Raw genomic sequence first — 21,954 nt, forward strand, 5'->3', positions numbered from 1 at the left:
CACTTTCTAGTTACAATGTATTATAGATTATGCAGACATGGAGAATCTCCAGTCAGTAAAATGCATATGTATAAAAAACATACATATCTTGAACACTGTCTTAATGCTGCTCATGAATGTCAGAAATATAAAACTGTTGTCATCAAAGGCCTCTATCGAGCCCGTAAAACATCTAACAACTGGGATATTTTGCAACGAAATAATATGTTGAAAACAAACCCTCGTCAGCATTAGATTCTCCAGAACATAGGTAGACAAGTGGATTCACCTCTTTCTGGCAACTCCAGTGACACTTGCAGGACCATATGCAGCTCGACAGGTGCGGCACAAGTTCTTTTGTTGCATACATATGTCCTTAACTTGCGAAACATAGGAAAGCTTACTTCGTAACGCCATCATCACCACCGCAACCAAGTGTTCACAACCCAACAATCAACTCAAGCATGGATCTTCTAGAATATAATAAGATTTTATCATGACCAACCACTTCAACCGGAACAACTAATACAATCCGTTCCCCATAGCTGTCATGAAATTTTACCCTCAAAAGGAGATTGTAAACCGTAAAAACATAAAAATGCACTTAGTTTACAATTGGAAATCCAGCATAAGATCAAACAAACAAGACTACGTTAGATAGATTCACCAAAGATACTTAAGCATATTTGAATCACTTCTCTTGCAGAAAACCCGCTCACTGCTCGACTGGAATTCTTGCAGAGCACTTATTGTGGAATAGTGAAACGTTAACGACTACCGAAGGTCCGAACCTTATCATCATACGTCACTCAAGAAAATATAGACTAGAAAAAACATTAATTTTATTTACTTCGAAGCTATTCAACGATATATATATATATATATATATATATATATATATATATATATATATATATATATATATATATATATATATTTTATGCTCCTTTTCGTCATATATCCTGGGGATGTATCAGTAACCAAGAGCATTATTATATATTTTCCATGATTATTTTAAGTATAGAAGTGTATAAAAGTATCCCTGGGGATAGGGGATTAAGAATACTTCCCACGTATTCCCTGCGTGTCGTAGAAGGCGACTAAAAGGGGAGGGAGCGGGGGGCTGGAAATCCTCCCCTCTCGTTTTTTTTTTTTTTCAAATTTTCCAAAAGAAGGAACAGAGGGGGTCAGTTGAGGATATTCCAAAAAAGGCCCAGTCCTCTGTTCTTAGCGCTACCTCGCTAACGCGGGAAATGGCGAATAGTTTAAAAGAAAGAAAAAAAAAAAAAATATATATATATATATATATATATATATATATATATATAGTGTTTGCTGGCTCGGTCAAGATAAAGGTTTGCTAACAAAAAAAAGTGTGAGAGAGCTGAAGAGAGGTGCTAAAATAGTTTGGAGATATGGAGATAAAGAGTGATGAAAGGTTGACAAGAGGATATATGTGTCAGAGGTGGAGGGAACATGGAGAAGCGGGAGACTAAATTGAAGGTGGAAGGATCGAGTGAAAATTATTTTGAGCGAAACCGGCCTGAACTTGCAGAGGGTGAATTTAAACGATTTGGTATACTGGGGTCGACGTGTTGTCAGTTGACTGGCCCAAGGTGTGTGAAGCGTCCGGGATAAATCATGGAAAAGTATGTGGGGCCTGGTTGCGGATAGCTGTGGTTTCGATATATTACATATCACAATTAGAGAATGGATGTGAGCGGATGCGGCCATGCTTCGTCTGTTTCTGGTGCTACCTCGCTTACGCGAGAAACGACGATTATATATATATATATATATATATATATATATATATATATATATATATATATATATATATATATATATATATATAAAGGAGGTGAATGCGAGAGTTTTGGAAAGAGGGGCAAGTATGCAGTCTGTTGTGGATGAGAGAGCTTGGGAAGTGAGTCAGTTGTTGTTCGCTGATGATACAGCACTGGTGGCAGATTCATGTGAGAAACTGCAGAAGCTGGTGACTGAGTTTGGTAAACTGTGTGAAAGAAGAAAGCTAAGAGTAAATGTGAATAAGAACAAGGTTATTAGGTACAGTAGGGTTGAGGGTCAAGTCAATTGGGAGGTAAGTTTGAATGGAGAAAAACTGGAGGAAGTGAAGTGTTGTAGGTATCTGGAAGTGGATTTGGCAGCGGATGGAACCATGGAAGCGGAAGTGAATCATAGGGTGGGGGAGGGGGACGAAAATTTTGGGAGCGTTGAAGAATGTGTGGAAGTGGAGAACATTATCTCGGAAAGCAAAAATGGCTGTGTTTGAGGGAATGGTGGCTCCAACAATGTTATATGGTTGCAAGGCGTGGGCTATAGATAGAGTTGTGCGGAGGAGGGTGGATGTGCTGAAAATGAGATGTTTGAGGACAATATGTGGTGTGAGGTGGTTTGATCGAGTAAGTCATAATGGAGTAAGAGAGATGTGTGGTAATGAAAAGAGTGTGGTTGAGTGAGCAGAAGATGGTGTTTTGAAATGGTTTGGTCACATGGAGAGAATGAGTGAGGAAAGATTGACCAAGAGGATACATATGTCAGAGATGGAGGGAACGAAGAGAAGTGGGCGACCAAATTAGAGGTGGAAAGATGGAGTGAGAAAGATTTTGAGTGATCGGGGCCTGAACATACAGGAGGGTAAAAGGCGTGCAAGAAATAGGGTGAATTGGAATGATGTGGTATACCGGGGTCGACGTACTGTCAATGGATTGAACCAGGGCATGTGAAGCGTCTGGGGTAAACCATGAAAAGTTCTGTGGAGCCTGGATGTGGAAAGGGAGCTGTGGTTTCGGTGCATTATTACATGACAGCTAGAGACTGAGTGTGAACGAATGTAGCCTTTGTTTTTCCTAGCGATACCTCGCACACATGAGGGGGTAGGGGGTTGTTATTTCATGTGTGGCGGGGGGTTCGATGGGAATGAATAAAGGCAGACAGTATGAATTATGTACATGTGTATATATGTATATGTCTGTGTGTGTATATATATGTATACGTTGAGATGTATAGGTATGTATATTTGCGTGTGTGGACGTGTATGTATATACATGTGTAATTGGGGGGGTGGGCTATTGTTTCGTCTGTTTCCTTGCGCTACCTCGCTAACGCGGGAGACAGCGACAAAGCAAAATAAATATAAATAAAATGATATATATATATATATATATATATATATATATATATATATATATATATATATATATATATATATGGGGTGTCATTTTATGTGTGGTGGGGTGGCGATGGGAATGAATAAAGGCAGATAGTATGAATTATGTACATGTGTATATATGTATATGTCTGTGTGTGTATATATATGTATACGTTGAGGTATGTATATTTGCGTGTGTGGACGTGTATGTATATACATGCGTATGTGAGTGGGTTGGGCCATTCTTTTGTCTGTTTCCTTGTGCTACCTCGCTAACGCGGGAGACAACGACAAAACACACACACACACACACACACACACACACACACATATATATATATATATATATATATATATATATATATATATATATATATATATATATATATATATATTCTTTTTTTTTTTTTGCTGTCTCCCGCGTTTGCGAGGTAGCGCAAGGAAACAGACGAGAGAAGTGGCCCAACCCACCCCCATACACACGTATATACATACACGTCCACACACGCAAATATACATACCTATACATCTCAATGTACACATATATATACACACACAGACTCATACATATATACCCATGCACACAATTCACACTGTCTGCCTTTATTCATTTCCATCGCCACCTCGCCACACATGGAATACCATCCCCCTCCCCCCTCATGTGTGCGAGGTAGCGCTAGGAAAAGACAACAAAGGCCCCATTCGTTCACACTCAGTCTCTAGCTGTCATGCAATAATGCCCGAAACCACAGCTCCCTTTCCACATCCAGGCCCCACACAACTTTCCATGGTTTACCCCAGACGCTTCACATGCCCTGATTCAATCCACTGACAGCACGTCAACCCCGGTATACCACATCGATCCAATTCACTCTATTCCCTGCCCGCCTTTCACCCTCCTGCATGTTCAGGCCCCGATCACTCAAAATCTTTTTCACTCCATCTTTCCACCTCCAATTTGGTCTCCCACTTCTCCTCGTTCCCTCCACCTCCGACACATATATCCTCTTGGTCAATCTTTCCTCACTCATTCTCTCCATGTGCCCAAACCATTTCAAAACACCCTCTTCTGCTCTCTCAACCACGCTCTTTTTATTTCCACACATCTCTCTTACCCTTACATAACTTCCTCGATCAAACCACCTCACACCACACATTGTCCTCAAACTTCTCATTTCCAGCACATCCACCCTCCTGCGCACAACTCTGTCCATAGCCCACGCCTCGCAACCATACAACATTGTTGGAACCACTATTCCTTCAAACATACCCATTTTTGCTTTCCGAGATACTGTTCTCGACTTCCACACATTCTTCAAGGCTCCCAGAATTTTCGCTCCCTCCCCCACCCTATGATCCACTTCCGCTTCCATGGTTCCATCCGCCGCCAGATCCACTCCCAGATATCTAAAACACTTCACTTCCTCCAGTTTTTCTCCATTCAAACTCACCTCCCAATTGACTTGACCCTCAACCCTACTGTACCTAATAACCTTGCTCTTATTCACATTTACTCTTATCTTTCTTCTTCCACACACTTTACCAAACTCAGTCACCAGCTTCTGCAGTTTCTCACATGAATCAGCCACCAGCGCTGTATCATCAGCGAACAACAACTGACTCACTTCCCAAGCTCTCTCATCCCCAACAGACTTCATACTTGCCCCTCTTTCCAAAACTCTTGCATTCACCTCCCTAACAACCCCATCCATAAACAAATCAAACAACCAATTTTTTTTTCGTTGGAGACTTCTGCCACGGACGAAAGTCCACCTCAATGCTGGGCCTTAATTGAAATGTAAAGTTTAATGAAAAGCAAAAAGAAGAGATAAGGGAGAGTATTTACGAATTTTGGAGGGAGTGAAAACCCCTTTAGAATGTGTCAAGTCATAGTTATTGGGAGAGACATGAGAGGATAGAGTTTCAAAGCTTTAAGGTGTAGGAAAGAAACAATTATGTAAACGGTCCACCCTCGAATTGTCGGCAGCCACACAGTAATCATGTGACGCAGCAGCTTGCCGAGTATTGCATGGTCTTGGTAGTGGTGGGGGCTCACGAGCAGCCAGCTCTCAGGAACAAAAGCCAAAGTAATACTTATAGAAGAGACAAAGTGAACCAACATTACTGCATAGTGAAATTGGGTCAAGTGTTGAAGTTAGCTCGGGAGAGTCTGTACGTTGGACTGCTTTCGACTTAACTCTCAAGTAAAGATACAAGAGCTAGAACCAACCCAGATGTGAGGGCAGTATTCCATACAAGGACGGAACATGCCTTTGTGTAAATTGAGCATCTGCTCGGAATTGATAAACTAAATCCTTGTGAACTGTTTACGAGAATCTAAGGCTTGGACATCATGAAACTTGTTTATAATGTAATCGAAAGCGTTAATGAGGAATTTGCTTCAGGTGGGCAGAAATATATCTGAGTATCTGAGATGCCTTTACGCTGTAAACTAAGAAGCATAAACTCGCTTGACTGGTAAACATTATCAGTAAAGGCGCTGCTGATTTCAGTTGGAGTGCAATATCAAAATTAAAAATCGATGATTTTGTATAACGTCGAGGTAATCAGTGTAGGGTAGTTTAAATGCCAGTGTGCTACGATGATTTTCAAGAGTCTGTTTATGCATGATACTGTACTCTTGTCATTTCTCTAAGAGAAAATAGATAGAATAAAAAGATCAGTATTGATATGCAACTGTAAATGGATGTTGGTGAAAGTCAATGATTCTGTCCCTTAATGTTAAAAAAACAAGTGTAGATTGTTTCATCACTGAAGTGTGAGAACAGATTTTTCTGTTCTGCACACCATGAGTCATAAATATGATAGACCTATTGCAAGGGAGTGCATCATAACAGGTGATTGACTGCTGGTTCCAGTGGAGGCAGATGTTTGAGAGCGTGTTCAAGTGTTTGAGGATGTGCAGGTGCCTGGTCACAGACCAGGGCCCTGTCCCGACGTCAGACAGCTGCTACACCCGCCCGGCCATAGCTTCGCCTCCCGTCACACAACAGACACAAGCGTTCACCTTCCAGGGTAACCCCACCCACCGTTCACATCCCAGCCTGCACTCTGTATTACCTAAATCCTTTATGTACGTCTACCCTGTACACTGTAGACACCCACTTGGTGCACTTGACATCCACCCAGTACAGTGTAGACATCCACCTAGTACACTATACACGTATCAAGTGCACTGTAGGCACCCACTTGGTATACTATACACCCACCCTGTGTATTGTAGGTACTCCTGTACAGTGGAGGGACCCACCCTATACGCGCGCTTTTGGACGTGGCCCAGTACACTCTTGGAACCTGTGTTGTTAACTCTTGACAAGTGACCCTGTACACCGTTAACACGGACTTTGTGTTTTTTTTAGAATCTGATGAAGTACACTGTTGACGCCAGCCGTGTGCACTGTTTACATGACCCTGCTTAGTCTTAAGACTTGACCCTGTGCACTTGATACCCACCTTGCACGTTGTTGACACCAGACCCCTAAGACTTGACGTGTGATCGTTTACTTTTTGACTGTGAACGCTACATACAGTTGACACCTGACTGTATTGCTGACACCTGACCGTTTTCTCTGTTTACACCTGACACCTGTACATTGTAAACTTTGATCTTATGCCCATTGTCGGCTCACTTGGCACCACGTCTGACTGTTGGCACCACGCTTGACATTCTGTTAGCTCCGTCTCTAGTCCTGTTGGCAAACTTGGCGCTTTTGGCACCACCTAACACAGCACCAATCCTAGCAGTGTTGGCACCTCATTTGACATTGTTGGAACCACACCTGGCGCACGAAAGCACCCCCGGCACACTGTTGATACCACTCCTGACAGGGCTGGCACCACGTTTGGCATTATTAGCACCACCCTTGGCACACTTGACACCTCACATGACATTTGAACCCATACCTGGTTCTCTTGGCACTAAACCTGGTACAGCGTTGGCATCACGGCTGACACACTTGGCACCGCACTAGGCAGTTTTTGCACCACAGATGACAGCCTTATACCTGCAAATGTTGGCAGACAAGTGACTGTTGTAGGCAACACATCTGGCACTGCTGTTACCAGGTACTACATTTGGCATCACTCCAGGTACTGCTGGTATCACACCTGACATTCGTGGCACCACACTTGCCAATTTTGGCACCAAACCCAATATTGTCAGCTTTGCACTTGACACCACAGCTCATACACTGTTGACACTACACCTGGCACACTGTAGACTCCACAGTGTGTGCACCATACTTGGCGCTGTGTTGGCACTTCATCCCGGGCACATCATCAGCCTCCATACATTATTCACACCAACCTGTACATCTTCAGCATCAACGTCTCTACACCTCTGGCATCTTCTGTACTCATGAGACTGCTGGCACTACACCTGAAGCGCAGTTGACGCCGGATCTATTGAATGGAGTTAACCCTCGTCTTTTTGTTTAATTCTACCCTCTTTTTCATAGCAGGCGATGGTAAGTGCTTACTAGGTGAGTGTAGCAGTTGATTATATGTATATATATATATATATATATATATATATATATATATATATATATATATATATATATATATATATATATATATATATATATATATATATATATATATATATGCGCCAGGCGGCTAGTTATGTCCACTTGTTTACACCAAGCGACTAAGCTAGACCTGACTCCCCTCATACTTCGCCCCACTCATTATAAAGCAGATAGACTGCCCATTCGTTTATAGCAGATATTTTGACCGTCTGCATAGCAGATATTTATTCCCTCCACCCTTCATTTATAGCAGATGATTAAACTTGTCATATGAATGGCGGATACATAGTGTTGTCCACTCATGTATAGCGGATACTTAGATGTTGTCCACCCATTTATAACGGATACTTAAGTGTTACCTACCCATGGATAACTGATACTTAGTGTTTTCCACCCATGTATATCAGATAATTAGTGTTGTCCACCCATGTATATCAGATACTAAGTGTTTACACTCACGTATAGCTGACACTTAGATTTGTCCACTCATGTATATCTGATTTTAAGTGTTGTAAACTCATGTACAGTCGATACTTAGTGTTGTCCATTTTTGTATTTCGGATACTTAGCGTTGCCCACCCATATTTATCGGATGTTTAGGGTTGACAACCCATGTATATAGAATACTAAATGTTGCACACCCATGTATAGCGGATGCATAGTGTTGCCCACCCATATACATTGGATGTTTAGTGTTACACACCTATGTATAACGGATCCCTAGTGTTGCCCACTCATGTATAGCGGATACTGAGCGTTGTCCACCCATGTATAGTGGATCTTAGTGTTGCCCACCCATGTATATCGGATACTTAGTGTTATACAATCTTTTGTAGCGAATGTTTAGTATTGTACACTCTTGCAGGCGGATACTTAGTGTTGTACATCTTGAATAGCCAATACTAAGTGTTGTACACAAAAGTATAGCGAATACTTAGTATTGTACACTCATGTATAGCGGATTCTTAGTGTTGTACACTCATTTATAGTGGATACTTAGTGTTATACACTCATGTATAGCGGATACTTAGTGTTGTATACTCTTGTATAGCAGATTCTTGATATAGTAGGATCATGTTTAGCTCATACATAGTGTTGTGCAATCTTCTATAGCGGACACGTAGTGTTGTACACTCATGTATAGAGGTCACTTAGTGTTGTCCTGTCAAGTTTAGCGGACACTTAGTGTTGTCCATTCAGGTAATGCGGACACTTAGTGTTACCCATTCAAGTGTAGCAAACGCTTTGTGCTGTCAACTTACGTATAGCGTACACTTTGCATTGTCCTCATGTGTAGCAGATACTTTAGGGTTGTCCACTCATGTATAGGGCTTATCTACTCGTATTTAGAGAATAAGTAGTGTTCTGTAGTTATATATAGTGGATCGTTTGTGTTGTCTACATGTATAGCAGATTTATAGCATTGTCTGTTGTGTATAGCAGATAGTTTTGTTTATGTTAGAGGCTCCACTCCCAGACAAAAGTTTACATCAAGGTTGAGCCTTAATTGCCGATGGCCATATATGCAGAGAGCGTGTATGGTCTTGGAATTATCACGCTTACCTGAAGAAGGTCATTAATGACCCTAGCAGTTGATAATCCTAAAAGTCCACATTACCAACAACAAAAACAACAACTTAAGATATGAAAATGGTCCATACGAGAAGAGGAAAATACTTGAAAGAGTTTTGGGGAAGTGGGAGATATGCCTTTCGACAAGGAGCGGATCATCGTTGTTCGGAAGGCATGAAGTGATTAAGACCTGTCCACCCTTGAGTTGCTAACGGCAGCACAAGTCATGACTTGACGCAGTAGTTCGCCGAGGATTACCTGGAGTACGAAATGGTTGAGGCATAAAAGGCAGCCAGCAGAAACCAGAGCAATAACTGAAGAGGAGGGAAAGTGAACCAAAACTGCGGCGTAGGGCAAGTGGTTCAGGTTGTGAGGTCAGATTTTTAGACTCGACTCCTTAAAGTAAGCAGAAAGGAGCATCTGCTGAGAATTTGCGGCTTTTGAAAAGGAAAATTTTCCATTCTTATTTTAGACAATGTTATGAAGCGGATACCTAATGTTGTCTTGCCTTACAGAGTGGATACTGAATGTAATTCATGTATGAAGGATTCAAAGCGCGTACCCAGGATTTGGTCAAGTTGAAGGAGCTGCGAATTATGAACTCGCCAAGACAATGATGGAAAGCTCGAAACAAGTGTTGTATGTAGAGAACTTAGCATATTTGAAATATTGGATGTTAAATTCAGTTACCATAGCACATTTGAAATATTGGATGTTAAATTCATTTACTATAGCACATTTGAAATATTGGATGTTAAATTCGGTTACTGTAACACATTTGAAATATATATTAAATCCGGTTACTATAGCACAGTTGAAATGTTGTATGTTAGATTCAGTTACTATAACACATTTGAAATATTATATGTTAAATTCGGTCACTATAGCACATTTGAAATATTGGATGTTAGATTCAGTTACTTATTAGAATTCTCATGAAGCTGAGTGCAATTGTTGTGCAGAGATAAGTTTAGTATTAGACCGGCGACTAGTTTTGAATTTAAACATGTCTTTGATATTTGATAACGTAAAATAGCTGATACCAATAAGGGAGTGTCGTTCGATGAAACAAATTAACGTGTTTTTGTAGGCGGAGAATATTTGTAATTACGAACTTGCGTGGGCTATAGATAGGGTTGTGCGGAGGAGGGTGGATGTGTTGGAAATGAGATGTCTGAGGACAATATGTGGTGTGAGGTGGTTTGATCGAGTATGAAATGAAAGGGTAAGAGAGATGTGTGGTAATAAAAAGACTGTGGTTGAGAGAGTAGAAGAGGGTGTATTGAAATGGTTTGGTCACATGGAGAGAATGAGCGAGGAAAGATTGACAAAGAGGATATATGTGTCGGAGGGGGAGGGAACAAGAAGTGGGAGACCAAATTGGAGGTGGAAGGATGGAGTGAAAAAGATTTTGAGCGATCGGCGCCTGAACGTGCAGGAAGGTGAGAGGCGTGCAAGGAATAGAGTGAATTGGAACGAGGTGGTATAGCGGGGTCGACTTGCTGTCATTGGATTGAACCAGAGCATGTGAAGCGTCTGGGGTAAACCATGGAAAGTTTTGTGGGGCCTGGATGTGGAAAGGGAGCTGTGGTTTCGGTGCATTACACATGACAGCTAGAGACTGAGTGTGAACGAATGTTGTCTTTTCCTAGCGCTACCTCGCGCATGCGGGGGGAAGGGGTGCCATTTCATGTGTGGAGGGTTGGCGACCAGAATGGATGAGGGCAGCAAGTATGAATATGTACATGTGTATATATGTATGTCTGTGTATGTATATGTATGTATACGTTGAAATGTATAGGTATGTATATGTGCGTATGTGGCGTGTATGTATATACACGTGTATGTGGGTGGGTTGGGCCCTTCTTTCGTCTGTTTCCTTGCACTACCTTGCTAACGCGGGAGACAGCGACAAAGCATAATGAAAAAAAATAAAACTCGTGTCAGTCACTGAAATAGTTGAATAGATATACATGTATTTTTCCTTAATGAGGGACAAAAAAGTTAGAATGGATATACGTTTATATCATTGATTGTTATTAAACGTACTGTATATTGTATAGCTTAAGGGAAGGAGAAAGCCCCCTACATGGATACCTCCCTGGTGGATATGAAGAGTGGATACATAGTGTAAAGAATACATTGTGGGGACATAATGTTGTCCGCTTATGTATAAAAGATGCTTTATGTTGACGTATATAGCGAGTTCTTAAAGTGGGCCACTTATATATTGCAGGTAATAGCGTCTGCTTACTTATAGTATCTACTTAGTTTACCCACATACACAGTGGGTACGTAGTGCTGTCCATATCTATATCGGATGCTTAGTGTTGTAAACACCGAAAATGATACTTAATTTTGTCCGCATTTGTGTGTAGTGGATGCTGGGCGTTGGCCATATATGTAATGGACGCTTATCGTTGTGTACAATTAAAACGGATGCGTAGTTTTGCCCACATATTTAGTGGATACTTAGTGTTGTACATATGTATATGTATATATAGTGGATACCTAGTGTTCCATATATATATATATATATATATATATATATATATATATATATATATATATATATATATATATATATCTTTTTCTTTCATACTATTCGCCATTTCCCGCATTAGCGAGGTAGCGTTAAGAACAGAGTACTGGGCCTTTGAGGGAATATCCTCACCTGGCCCCACTCTCTGTTCCTTCTTTTGGAAAAAAAAAAAAACCCGAGAGGGGAGGATTTCCTAGTGTTGTTCATTCATACATAATGGATCCTTAATGCTCCCCATCCATTGAAGCGGATGCTAAGTACTGCCTACATTTGTGAAGTGAATGATTAATGGTTTTCCCTCACGTTTAGCGGATAATGATAGCTTTCCATTGATAACTAGCAGTTTAACAGCAGTGGACGCCATATTGGCTATGTCAGACGTCCTATACTTCACACTCTTCCCTAATGGATCGTGGTACACACTCAAGTGGCGCAGACGCTTATCTCTGCCTTCTCACTTAAAACAGATCGTTAAGAAATGGACCTTTGCCCATACCGTAAGTTGAGCTTCTGTTAATGGTGGCCGCTCGTATATAGAGTACGTTGATGATGATCCACAGGTACGGTATATTTTGGTGGTGACAGCTGACGTACAATATCTTTATGTTGATCACTCAAGTATTACATGTTTTGACGTTAGGTTAGATATAAGTTGTGTTTTTGCTTTCCTTTCATATGTACGAGAACAACAGTATGCTCCTGCCTTGCTCATGTTTAGCAGATGTTAGTGTCTCTTTGTGCATGATGAACATTAATTGGCCTATTTATGTGCCTTTGTGAAGCTTGTATACATAGATTGTGTTAGATTAAAAGATTATTGATATTTGTTTTCGGTGTGAATAAGGGCAGCTCACCCGGATCATTTCATCAGCAGAGGCCATCTGACGACCCGATCTCATCCTCCTTAGCAGAGGCCACCAGAGGCTAGATCCCATTCTCCTTAGTAGAGGCCACCCAAGGCTGGATCACATCATCCTCCGCAGAGGCCGCCCGGGACTAGATTTACCCTCTACAACAGATGCCGGCCAGGGTAGGATCATAGTCTCAGCTGGGGCAAAGGATTACCGGGATTGGATCGCATCCTCCGTATCAGAGACTACTGGGGCAGGATCACACCCTCAGTAGAGGTTGGCTGGGGTTGTATCACATATTTACACGCAGAAGCCGCCTGGAGCTGCATTACATCCATATTAGCAGAGGCCGTCTGGAGCTGGATCATATCCTCCTCAGTAGAGGCCGGCCAAGGCTGGATCATACCCTAAGCAGAGGCTAAGCAGGCGGGATCAAATCCATCTCAGCAGAGGCCGCCTGGGCCTTCATATTGACATTTACAATTTGTTAGGACAAAAATAGCAGCCGATGAATGATGCTGACACATGCATAGACAGTGAAGTTACTCACTACAGGGGACTTGGCAACTGTTCCTCGGTGATTGCCGTATATTTCCCGATGAAATAACAGTTTAAGTCTGAAGTTCTGTGTCTTGCCATGATAGGAGGAACATCTGTACATTTCTCCTAACGTGGTCGTCTGTCTCGGGGTGATGTAGGATGATATGTATTGAGGAAGATAGACTTGCCTAGACAGTTTGCTGTGTGTATGCTTGTTCTTCCCAGTTTTGCCAGGACTGCTCACGGGATTGTTTGTTGTTGGGAGGAAAAAAATAATGGATTCGCGTCGGTAAAGCTGCTTGGCGCTTCTCTCATGTTATAGGGAAAATGTGAAGGTGTATTCATGCCGTAGCCTGTTGATTGATTCTTCTCGTAGGCCCATTTAAAAAGCTGTGAAATATAGAATTGTTTCCCGTCGTAAGATTTTGATCCGTTTTTCGTTGAACGATACAGAAAGGTGACCTCGATCGTTCGCCCTTATCAGTGAGACACCAGGTAATTTTTTGAGGCGTGTGTTTTATTAATGATTGAATAAATGTCACAATATCCTCAACTTGACTTGCGTCGTATACATAGGACAGACGTAGCCTTGGGGTGTTGTTTGCACCATTATGATGCATGTTAATTACGTACTGTCCACAGTATCTTTTTAAGACATGAAAAGGTTAGCATGACGATGTAGACCACCAAGAGAAGACAACTGTCCTCCTCCTCCTCCTCTTCTACCTCATCCTTCTATTCCATTTCCGCCTCCTGTCTTTGTCTTCCTCCTCTTCCTTTCGTTTTCATTCTTATTGTTATCGTCATGCCCCTTCCTCTCTTCCTCCTTATTCTTCTCATTACATCCTTTGTGTTTTTTCTCTTCTTTCCCTTTCTTGTTCTCTTTTCACATGCCATTTTTTTTTCTTCATTTTGCTCCCTTTCACATGTTTTTCCATTTGCCTTCCATCTAAACACTCGCTCATCTTGTTTCTTCTCTCCCACTTTCTCGTCATCATCTTTCCCCTCCCTCTACTATACAGTCTTTTCCCCTTTCCTCTCTCCTTGTCTGTTTTCTTCCCTCTCCTCGTCCACATTTTCCTCCTTGTCCGTATCCCATTCCCTTCCCTATTTCTCCCCTCTTCTTATCTCTCATTTTTCTTCTATTCCCCTCGTATTTCTTTTCCATCCCTTTCATCCCGTTTCCTCCTCCTGCCATATGTAGCACACAATCCATCCTCCTCATCCCTGACACCTGTGTCCCCCTCCTTGCCTTCAATTGCTTCTAATCGTCTTCCTGCTTTTGTCTTTGTGCGGATAAACCCTCTTGATGGTAGTGATGGCAGTTCTTTGTTTATATCGCCATTTTTTTTCCGTAAAAAACATTGGTTTATAACCTTCATAATAATACTGATGAAAATACTGAACATGATTTGTCATAGATATTCTCAACGTGTTGAAAAGATGCGTAATATCGGCAAATACAGAAATGATCATTCTCGATAAACAGTTTTAAAGTCATGTTCATATTGCAATTTCTTTAGTCCAGCCACTTTTTCTTCCAATGTATATATTTTCAAAAAATCATTCTCCAGATTTAGTCCCGGAAAACTTTGTTTACAGATTATATTTCTGTTGTTAAGGCAAGCTGGTTGCTGGGGGCAGGTGAGTCAGTAACGCCCCGAGCGGTTCGTGTCCTCATGATGATCTATGGAAGACCTTGAGCATGTCCTTCCCCTTCAGCGTAGCGGGCCACAGAATGTCTTCCATAGGGGAAGTCGTGGTGGTAAGTGTCCTCGTGGTGTGACCTTCACTGGGGCGGCGGGGTTCGGCTTTGGACCGTTTGGCAGCAGTGAGAGCTAAGCAGTATCTAGGATAAAAACTTCACATAATTTTCTTGATGCGTGCGTGTAGGACACAAACTTGTGAAGTTTTTGATAAATGTCTGACGTATTATCACAGCTGTGTACTGGGAAACGAAATGAACTCAGCCGTAAGTACTTGCGACATGAGAATTACAGTACTCCCAACTTTTGAAAAGTGCTACTGCAATGTAGCTTTCCTCAGGTTATCTGCTGACGTAGTTTGATATCGTAGTGGCAGAAAGGATCGAAGACATTCACCCATTTCACTTGTGAAGACTCTACAGGTGTTTCACAGTCTTGTGACTCAGGGAAAAGCGTGTGGAGAGCAGCCTAGGTAACAAAGAATACTACCATTAAAGAAATGGAATAAAGAGCGTTTGTATGTAACGTCGATGGTTCATTCATTTTACGCTTTTCGTTTTCAGATGATATATTGTCAATCATGGATGTTTGTGGATTCTCAATTTCTGTGCATAAGTTTCTCTAGACTATTGGAGAATGACCAGCTGTAGGTGGGTTTACCCTTTAAGTACGATGGGACGATCTTTGGGCATGTTGGACTATCCTTAACTTGACCCTTAAACGTCACCGTTGTTTTCACTGGTCGTAATGTCGTGCTCAAGGAGTTAAAGTATCGTTTGCTGTTTTTGGTCTCAATGTTTGAGATGGCGTGTCCTCCCTCGCACACAGTTGAGAGTCCTGTGTTATACCGTCGAGTGTTCATGGTAGAGGCACGGCGTCCGGTTGTGTTATCCACATTAAATCCTCAATGTTAGTTTTTGCCGCCCGCCGCACTCGACTCTGCTTGCGGCTAATTTTTTTTCCGACATGTCAGCATGGAGCTTTCATCCACTTTTTATTTCATACCGGCCTCGCTCAGCTTTTTAAGAATCATATTGGAACAGGTTAAGGTTCAGAAGTATGGATTTACTGTAAGGTATGCTGTAGAAGTTTTTTGGTTTACAGTTTTCTTGCAACAAACTCATCATTCATTTGTAGTATTTACCTATGATTGGTTAACTGTATTCCTTCAAAGCTGCGCACCAAACAACAGCGGATGGTAATCATTGTTCAAAAGACTGACGAAGATTTAAATTTTTTTTTTTTTTTTACGTGTGGAAGATGTGAAATTTCTCCAAAAGAGTTCTAATGTTCTCGCTACTTTGAGTACACACATACATACATTTTTTCCCCTTTTCATATGCTTAGGGGGAAAGAATCTAGCGAATGTGGAAGTTATATTCACGAAATTATATAAGCGAAGAGTTTAGTTCAGAGACGACAGATGATTGACAACGAAGAAAGGTGAGTGAAAGCGTGTGCATGAAATTTTACCATACGGTATACTTGTCGCATCTGTTTGTGAGCCATATCGTAAAGATATGGATGGAATCCTTAACCTATATCTGTTCTCAAAAGTAATTTGATTTCTCCAGGTATTTGGAAAAATATCTACCTCATAGAATGTTGTTGCATCATTAATACTTTAACGTTCGTCATGTATGAGGGCAAGGGCGAGGTATAATGTTCATAACCAGCGTTTCCCTCGTTGTAATTTATACTCTATAAGGTTTAGATATTCTGTGGTGGATGCAAGAACTCGTTTTATTTTTCGGGTTCTCGTTTGTCTAGTGACGGAGCGACGGTGTCAACATATTGATGAAGTATTTTGTTGTTTTTGTAAAACCCGGGTGTTGTGACTGGCCGGCTTCCTGCCTAAGGATGTGATTGTTTTGTGCTGCCGTGGGGTCAAGCATGTGGAGAGAACCTGTTATACCGGAGTAGGAGGCCATCCTGCTCACCTGTCGCACTTGACTGCACGCAGTAGGAGAGAGAGAGAGAGAGAGAGAGAGAGAGAGAGAGAGAGAGAGAGAGAGAGAGAGAGAGAGTGCGTGCGCGCGAGACTCGGGGTGTTTTGGACTCTAGGTCAAAAGTGAAACTTGAAAACTTAGTGTCATGGAAAGTAAGTGACATGGCGTGCGCCGCGCCGGGCACTGGAATAAGCCCCAAGTGAGTGGAGAGAAAATGCGTCAGACATTCCTGATAATGTGTGATTCCTAGTCTTTGAGGTACAAGTTGGTTATAGAGTAATGTTTACAACAGGGAGGTTACCTCCTGCTGTCTCATGAACGGTCTAGTCTTCAGACATCCGTAAGCGATGACTACCCTCTCCCTTCCGGAGCTCATGATACCAGTGGTGTTCAACTGTAACTTATTCGCGGTAAGTCTACCGTTGCTGAAGACCAGTGTGTTTGAGAGGATTATTCTTTGTCACGTATTGGCTGTTCAGCCGAGAACTGCTGGATACTCTGGGTTGTTAAAGACCAACATTAAATCTAGGAAAACTAGTTATATTACATCCCTGGTAGAATATGATGTTATAATGTTGACGAACAGGAAATTTTGTTTGGAAAAAAAAACTGTCAAGGTTGAGTCAGGTGAAGTCGGCTGGTATTTGTGTCTTCCTCTGTTGTCAGCCGGTCAGCGCATTTTCCTGGAGAGAACCAGTCAGTTATGTAGGTTGTTGCTCGCTAGCGACCTGGCCCAGCAACTTCTTATAAATCACGGACGGAAATCTTTCAATACAGTGTTTTTACGAATATTTGATTTTTAATGTCAAAATATGCATCCGTTTATTGTTACTGAGAAAGTACCAAATGGCATCAAACTTTAATTTATACCGTTGTTGCTTTACATGTGTCTTGTTGATCTATCAGACCTTTTTTTTGTTTGATAGAAAATTTCAGTTATTCCTTTGCTTAGACTGTTTTATTTGAAGGTGAAAACTAAAATTCAGGGGCCATCAACAACGACAGAAGAATGAACACTGAAAGAAGTGAATGAAGCTGAAGGGTATTCGAATGTGTTGTGGGTATAGTGTCTTATACTCCCTCAGACAGTATTCCCAGAGCTATAGTATCGAGTACTCTTAGTACTACCTACAGTAGTATATTTTGTACATCTGTAGCGGCTAGTCTTGTGTGTGTTATACCATGAATTTGTGATGAAAGATTAAGGTTAAACTGCTTATAGCACCAACCAGTTTGACTGGGTTCTAGATGTCTGTTATTAAGGCCTATTTTTCCTTTCATCCACAGACTTACTGTCAAAGGCTGATGACGTTTGGAGAGACGCCAACGGCAACTTAGAGAGTAGCACAGACGCCAATAGCAACGTTGAGTGTAGTGAAGAGGCGAATAGAAACGTTGATTGTAGCACAAACGCCGTCAGAAGCGTTGATTGTAGCGAAGACGCTAGTTGTAACGGTGATTCCGAGAAAGATAATAATAAAAACCTTGATAGTAGTGAGGACATTAGCAAGAACGTTGACTGCAGCAAAGACATCAACAGGAACCTTGACTGTAGCACAGAGGCCAACGGAAACGTTGATCTTAGTTCAGACGCCAATAGAAACGTTGATTTTAATTTAGACGCCAACAGAAACGTTGTTTATAGTCCAGACTCCAATAGAAACGTTGATTTTAGTTCAGACTCCAATAGAAACGTTGATTTTAGTTTAGACGCTAACAGAAAAGTTGATTTTAGTTCAGACTCTAATAGAAACGTTGATTTTAGTTCAGACTCCGCTAGAAACGTTGATTTTAGTTCAGACTCCGGCAGAAACTTCGAGTACAGCAAATACACCAATAGAAACGCTTATTTTATTACAGACAACAAGAGAGCTGATTGTAGCACAGACGCTGCTAGAAACGTTAATACCATATGTGAAAACCGTCATCCTGGTTGTAGCCAAGATTCTAACGGAAACTTTGAATGTAGCGTAGAGTTAGACAGAAACAAGAGGAACGTTGATTGTAACACAGTCTTCAACAAGAACGAGTGTAGTAGAGATAGCAGCAGTAAAGTTGTTTGGAGAAGAAACAAGGAGGAAGATACTCGTCAGTGCATCTCCGTTGGCGCAGACGCGGAGAGGGAACGTGACGTCGTCAGTAGCCAGTGGAGGAGCATCGCAGAGGGAGGCAGTGACGTCAGGACCGAGGGTGAGCCAGGCAGCCACACATGCATCAGCGTTGCCAATAGTTCCTCAGGAGAGAGGAGCGAGCAGCGCAGGGTTGAGGACCACAGGGCTTGGTGTGGGCTCCACTCGGCCGTCATGGCGGAGGCTCGCAGCGCCGTGGCCACGCCCAGGGTCCAGAGGAAGGACCTGGGCACCACTGATTCCTTCGATGACCTTCTCAAGTCCTACCGTCAGATGATCATCAGGAACTACTTCCGCTTCCGGTAGGTCTAGTTGAACTTTTATTTTTTTTTTTTAGAATGTACTGAGCGCAAGAATTATAGTTATAAGAATTTTAGTTATAATTCATTTCCATTTGTATAATGCCCATAATCGTTTAATTTTTGTCAGTATATATGCTTATCACGGCGTATAGATAGGTAATGTTATTTCAAATGGTTGTGAGTCGCGTATATGGTCGTTATTTCGAAAATAACACGTTATTAATAGAACCAGAATGACAGGGTTGTACCGTGAGTAATGAGAGGGATGTCGAACATGTTGCCTTGTGGAGTAAAAGCGAATATAGCTCGCCGTGTAGGGTACGCTCCTCCCTGCCGCTCCTGATGACCCTTCTCAAATGGTGGATGAAATCCCGGGCTGCACCACGACCAGCCATGTGTGTGTGTGTGTGTGTGTGTGTGTGTGTGTGTGTGTGTGTGTGATTACATATATGGCCTGTGGGGTGAGGGAGTTTTACACTCATTGGGGTTTTTGAACTTGCGTTTGCTGTCCGCTTTCACAGCCCCATAATTCAGTTTCTTCCGTCAATCCACAACTCATGCCAGAAAACGCACTCCTTTACATCTTTTCTAAGAAGATTCTTGCCTAATTTCATGTTATGGTCTCTAGTTGTTCTGTCCTTGTATCTGTGGTAGAAATGTTCACCCTGGACTTTATGAAACTGGCCTAAAATAGTAGAGGTTGTGATCAGATCACCGCTCTGACTCATCTCTCTTCCATGGTAGGCAGATTCTAGGCGTGCCACAGGGCTTTGCTCAGGGACTTTCGCTCTTCTTGATTTATATGAACGCCTGCCGGAGGGATGGACGTGGATGTGTTCGCGGATAATACCACGGTCATAGAGGGAAGTTAAAAAGCAAGGAGGATGACATCAGCTTACAAGGGAACCTGAACAAAGACCAAAGTTGGCCTGATACTTGTTTCAGCTCGACCATATGTGAAGGAAGAAGGTTGGGACGACGAAAGAAAGCCTCGATGTGAAAATTACCTCGTGGGAGATAATCTGCAGGAGTTTGTAGGGGAAAAGAAAACTTGGGAATCGACATCGTCCCTTACACTTCGCCAGAGGCCCACCAGGAGAATAAGTGGAGACAAATTGTCTTTAAGCAGATATTAGAAATGTATTCACGTAAATAGGAAATATTCTGCAAGCTTTTCATATCCTACATTAGGCCAAAGCTAGGGTATGCCTCATGTTTGGACACACACTTACTTAATTACTTAATCATTTGTATACTATTTGTAACGTAGTGACATATGATATGGTATTCGCATTCTTTAATGTTAATCCATTGCTCTACGTTCACTTCCGTTTCAAATTATTCAGATCTTACTTTCAGAAAACTTCTACGAAATGGACTGTGATGGAGGGCAAGTTATGGCCATGATAAACTTTTGAGAGAGAGAGAGAGAGAGAGAGAGAGAGAGAGAGAGAGAGAGAGAGAGAGAGAGAGAGAGAGAGAGAGAGAGAGAGAGAGAGAGAGAGCACAAACCTTCACTCGGGGGCGTCCCTACCATCTGCCAGCTCTTAACTAGGGCAGTTTTGGCCATCTGCCTAGCTTGGACTGTGATGTTAGACTTCCGCTTGAACCCGTGATACGGTTCACTGGGGTTACCACACTCACCGTACTCATTGTAAGCCATTGTTGGTCAGTACCTCCTTCACCGATATAAAGATGACAGTTGCACTCGCAAATGACCACTAATCGACCATTTAGAACATTATATATATATATATATATATATATATATATATATATATATATATATATATATATATATATATATATATATTTCTTTTTTTCTTTCATACTATTCGCCATTTCCCGCATTAGCGAGGTAACGTGAACAACAGAGGACTGGGCCTAAGAGGGAATATCCTCACCTGGCCCCCTTCTCTGTTCCTTCTTTTGGAAAATTGAAAAAAAAAAAAACGATAGGGGAGGATTTCCAGCCACCCGCTCCCTCCCCTTTTAGTCGCCTTCTACGACACGCAGGGAATATCCCCAGGGATAACATATATATATATATATATATATATATATATATATATATATATATATATATATATATATATATATATATATATAAACTTAATGGACGTTTTTGGGGCATTATTGGCAAGCGTGTGTGTAAGACAGCTGCTTGCGGACTTATGACCAGACGAACGAAGGTCAGTGGTATAGTTTATGGTGCACTAATTTCCAACGGTACGTGTGATTTAGGTGGATATGTAATTCTTTTTTCTTATACATAGACCATTATCATTTCACGATGGGATGTAAGGTACTTCCAAGGAAGCCAGATGATCCGTAAATTAATGAGTGAACCACGATTTGTTGAGTGACGGATGAAGGGAAGGCCGCGTGGCTTGCGTGGCTAGGATTGTTGGCACAGCTCTGGGAGCTAGGCACCACCCTGCCGCCATCGCCATTAGCAGAGTTCAAGGGGATGAGTCTCCATGTGGACGGCTGGGCACGCACTTCCTCGTCCCTGCGTTACCTCGCCAGTTGGTATTTTAAAGAATGTGATCTGAAGTCTTACATAACGTGCGCTATATGTGTGGAGTCGACGTTTCGTTGAACTGACCTGAATTACGAGGAGTGTTCTTCAGATGACGCCATGCCAAAGGCAGGGAGGATC

The 21,954-nt window shown here is 41.9% G+C and overlaps 1 protein-coding gene across 2 annotated transcripts in view; it reads left to right on the forward strand.

Moving 5' to 3' along the window:
* Positions 1 to 12,238: 12,238 nt before the first annotated feature.
* Positions 12,239 to 21,954, forward strand: part of LOC139753855 (carnitine O-palmitoyltransferase 1, liver isoform-like) — a 222,979-nt gene continuing 213,263 nt past the window's right edge. For both annotated transcript variants that reach the window (XR_011713780.1, XM_071670794.1), the window contains exons 1-2: positions 12,239 to 12,312; positions 18,149 to 19,292. Coding sequence is in view for 1 of the 2 variants with exons in the window: in XM_071670794.1 (XP_071526895.1) it covers positions 12,294 to 12,312; positions 18,149 to 19,292 (1,163 nt within the window). In the remaining variant the exon portion in view is untranslated. The remainder of the gene's footprint in view (positions 12,313 to 18,148; positions 19,293 to 21,954) is intronic.

This window comes from Panulirus ornatus, chromosome 15 (assembly GCF_036320965.1).
Source record: "Panulirus ornatus isolate Po-2019 chromosome 15, ASM3632096v1, whole genome shotgun sequence".
NCBI lineage: Eukaryota > Metazoa > Arthropoda > Malacostraca > Decapoda > Palinuridae > Panulirus > Panulirus ornatus.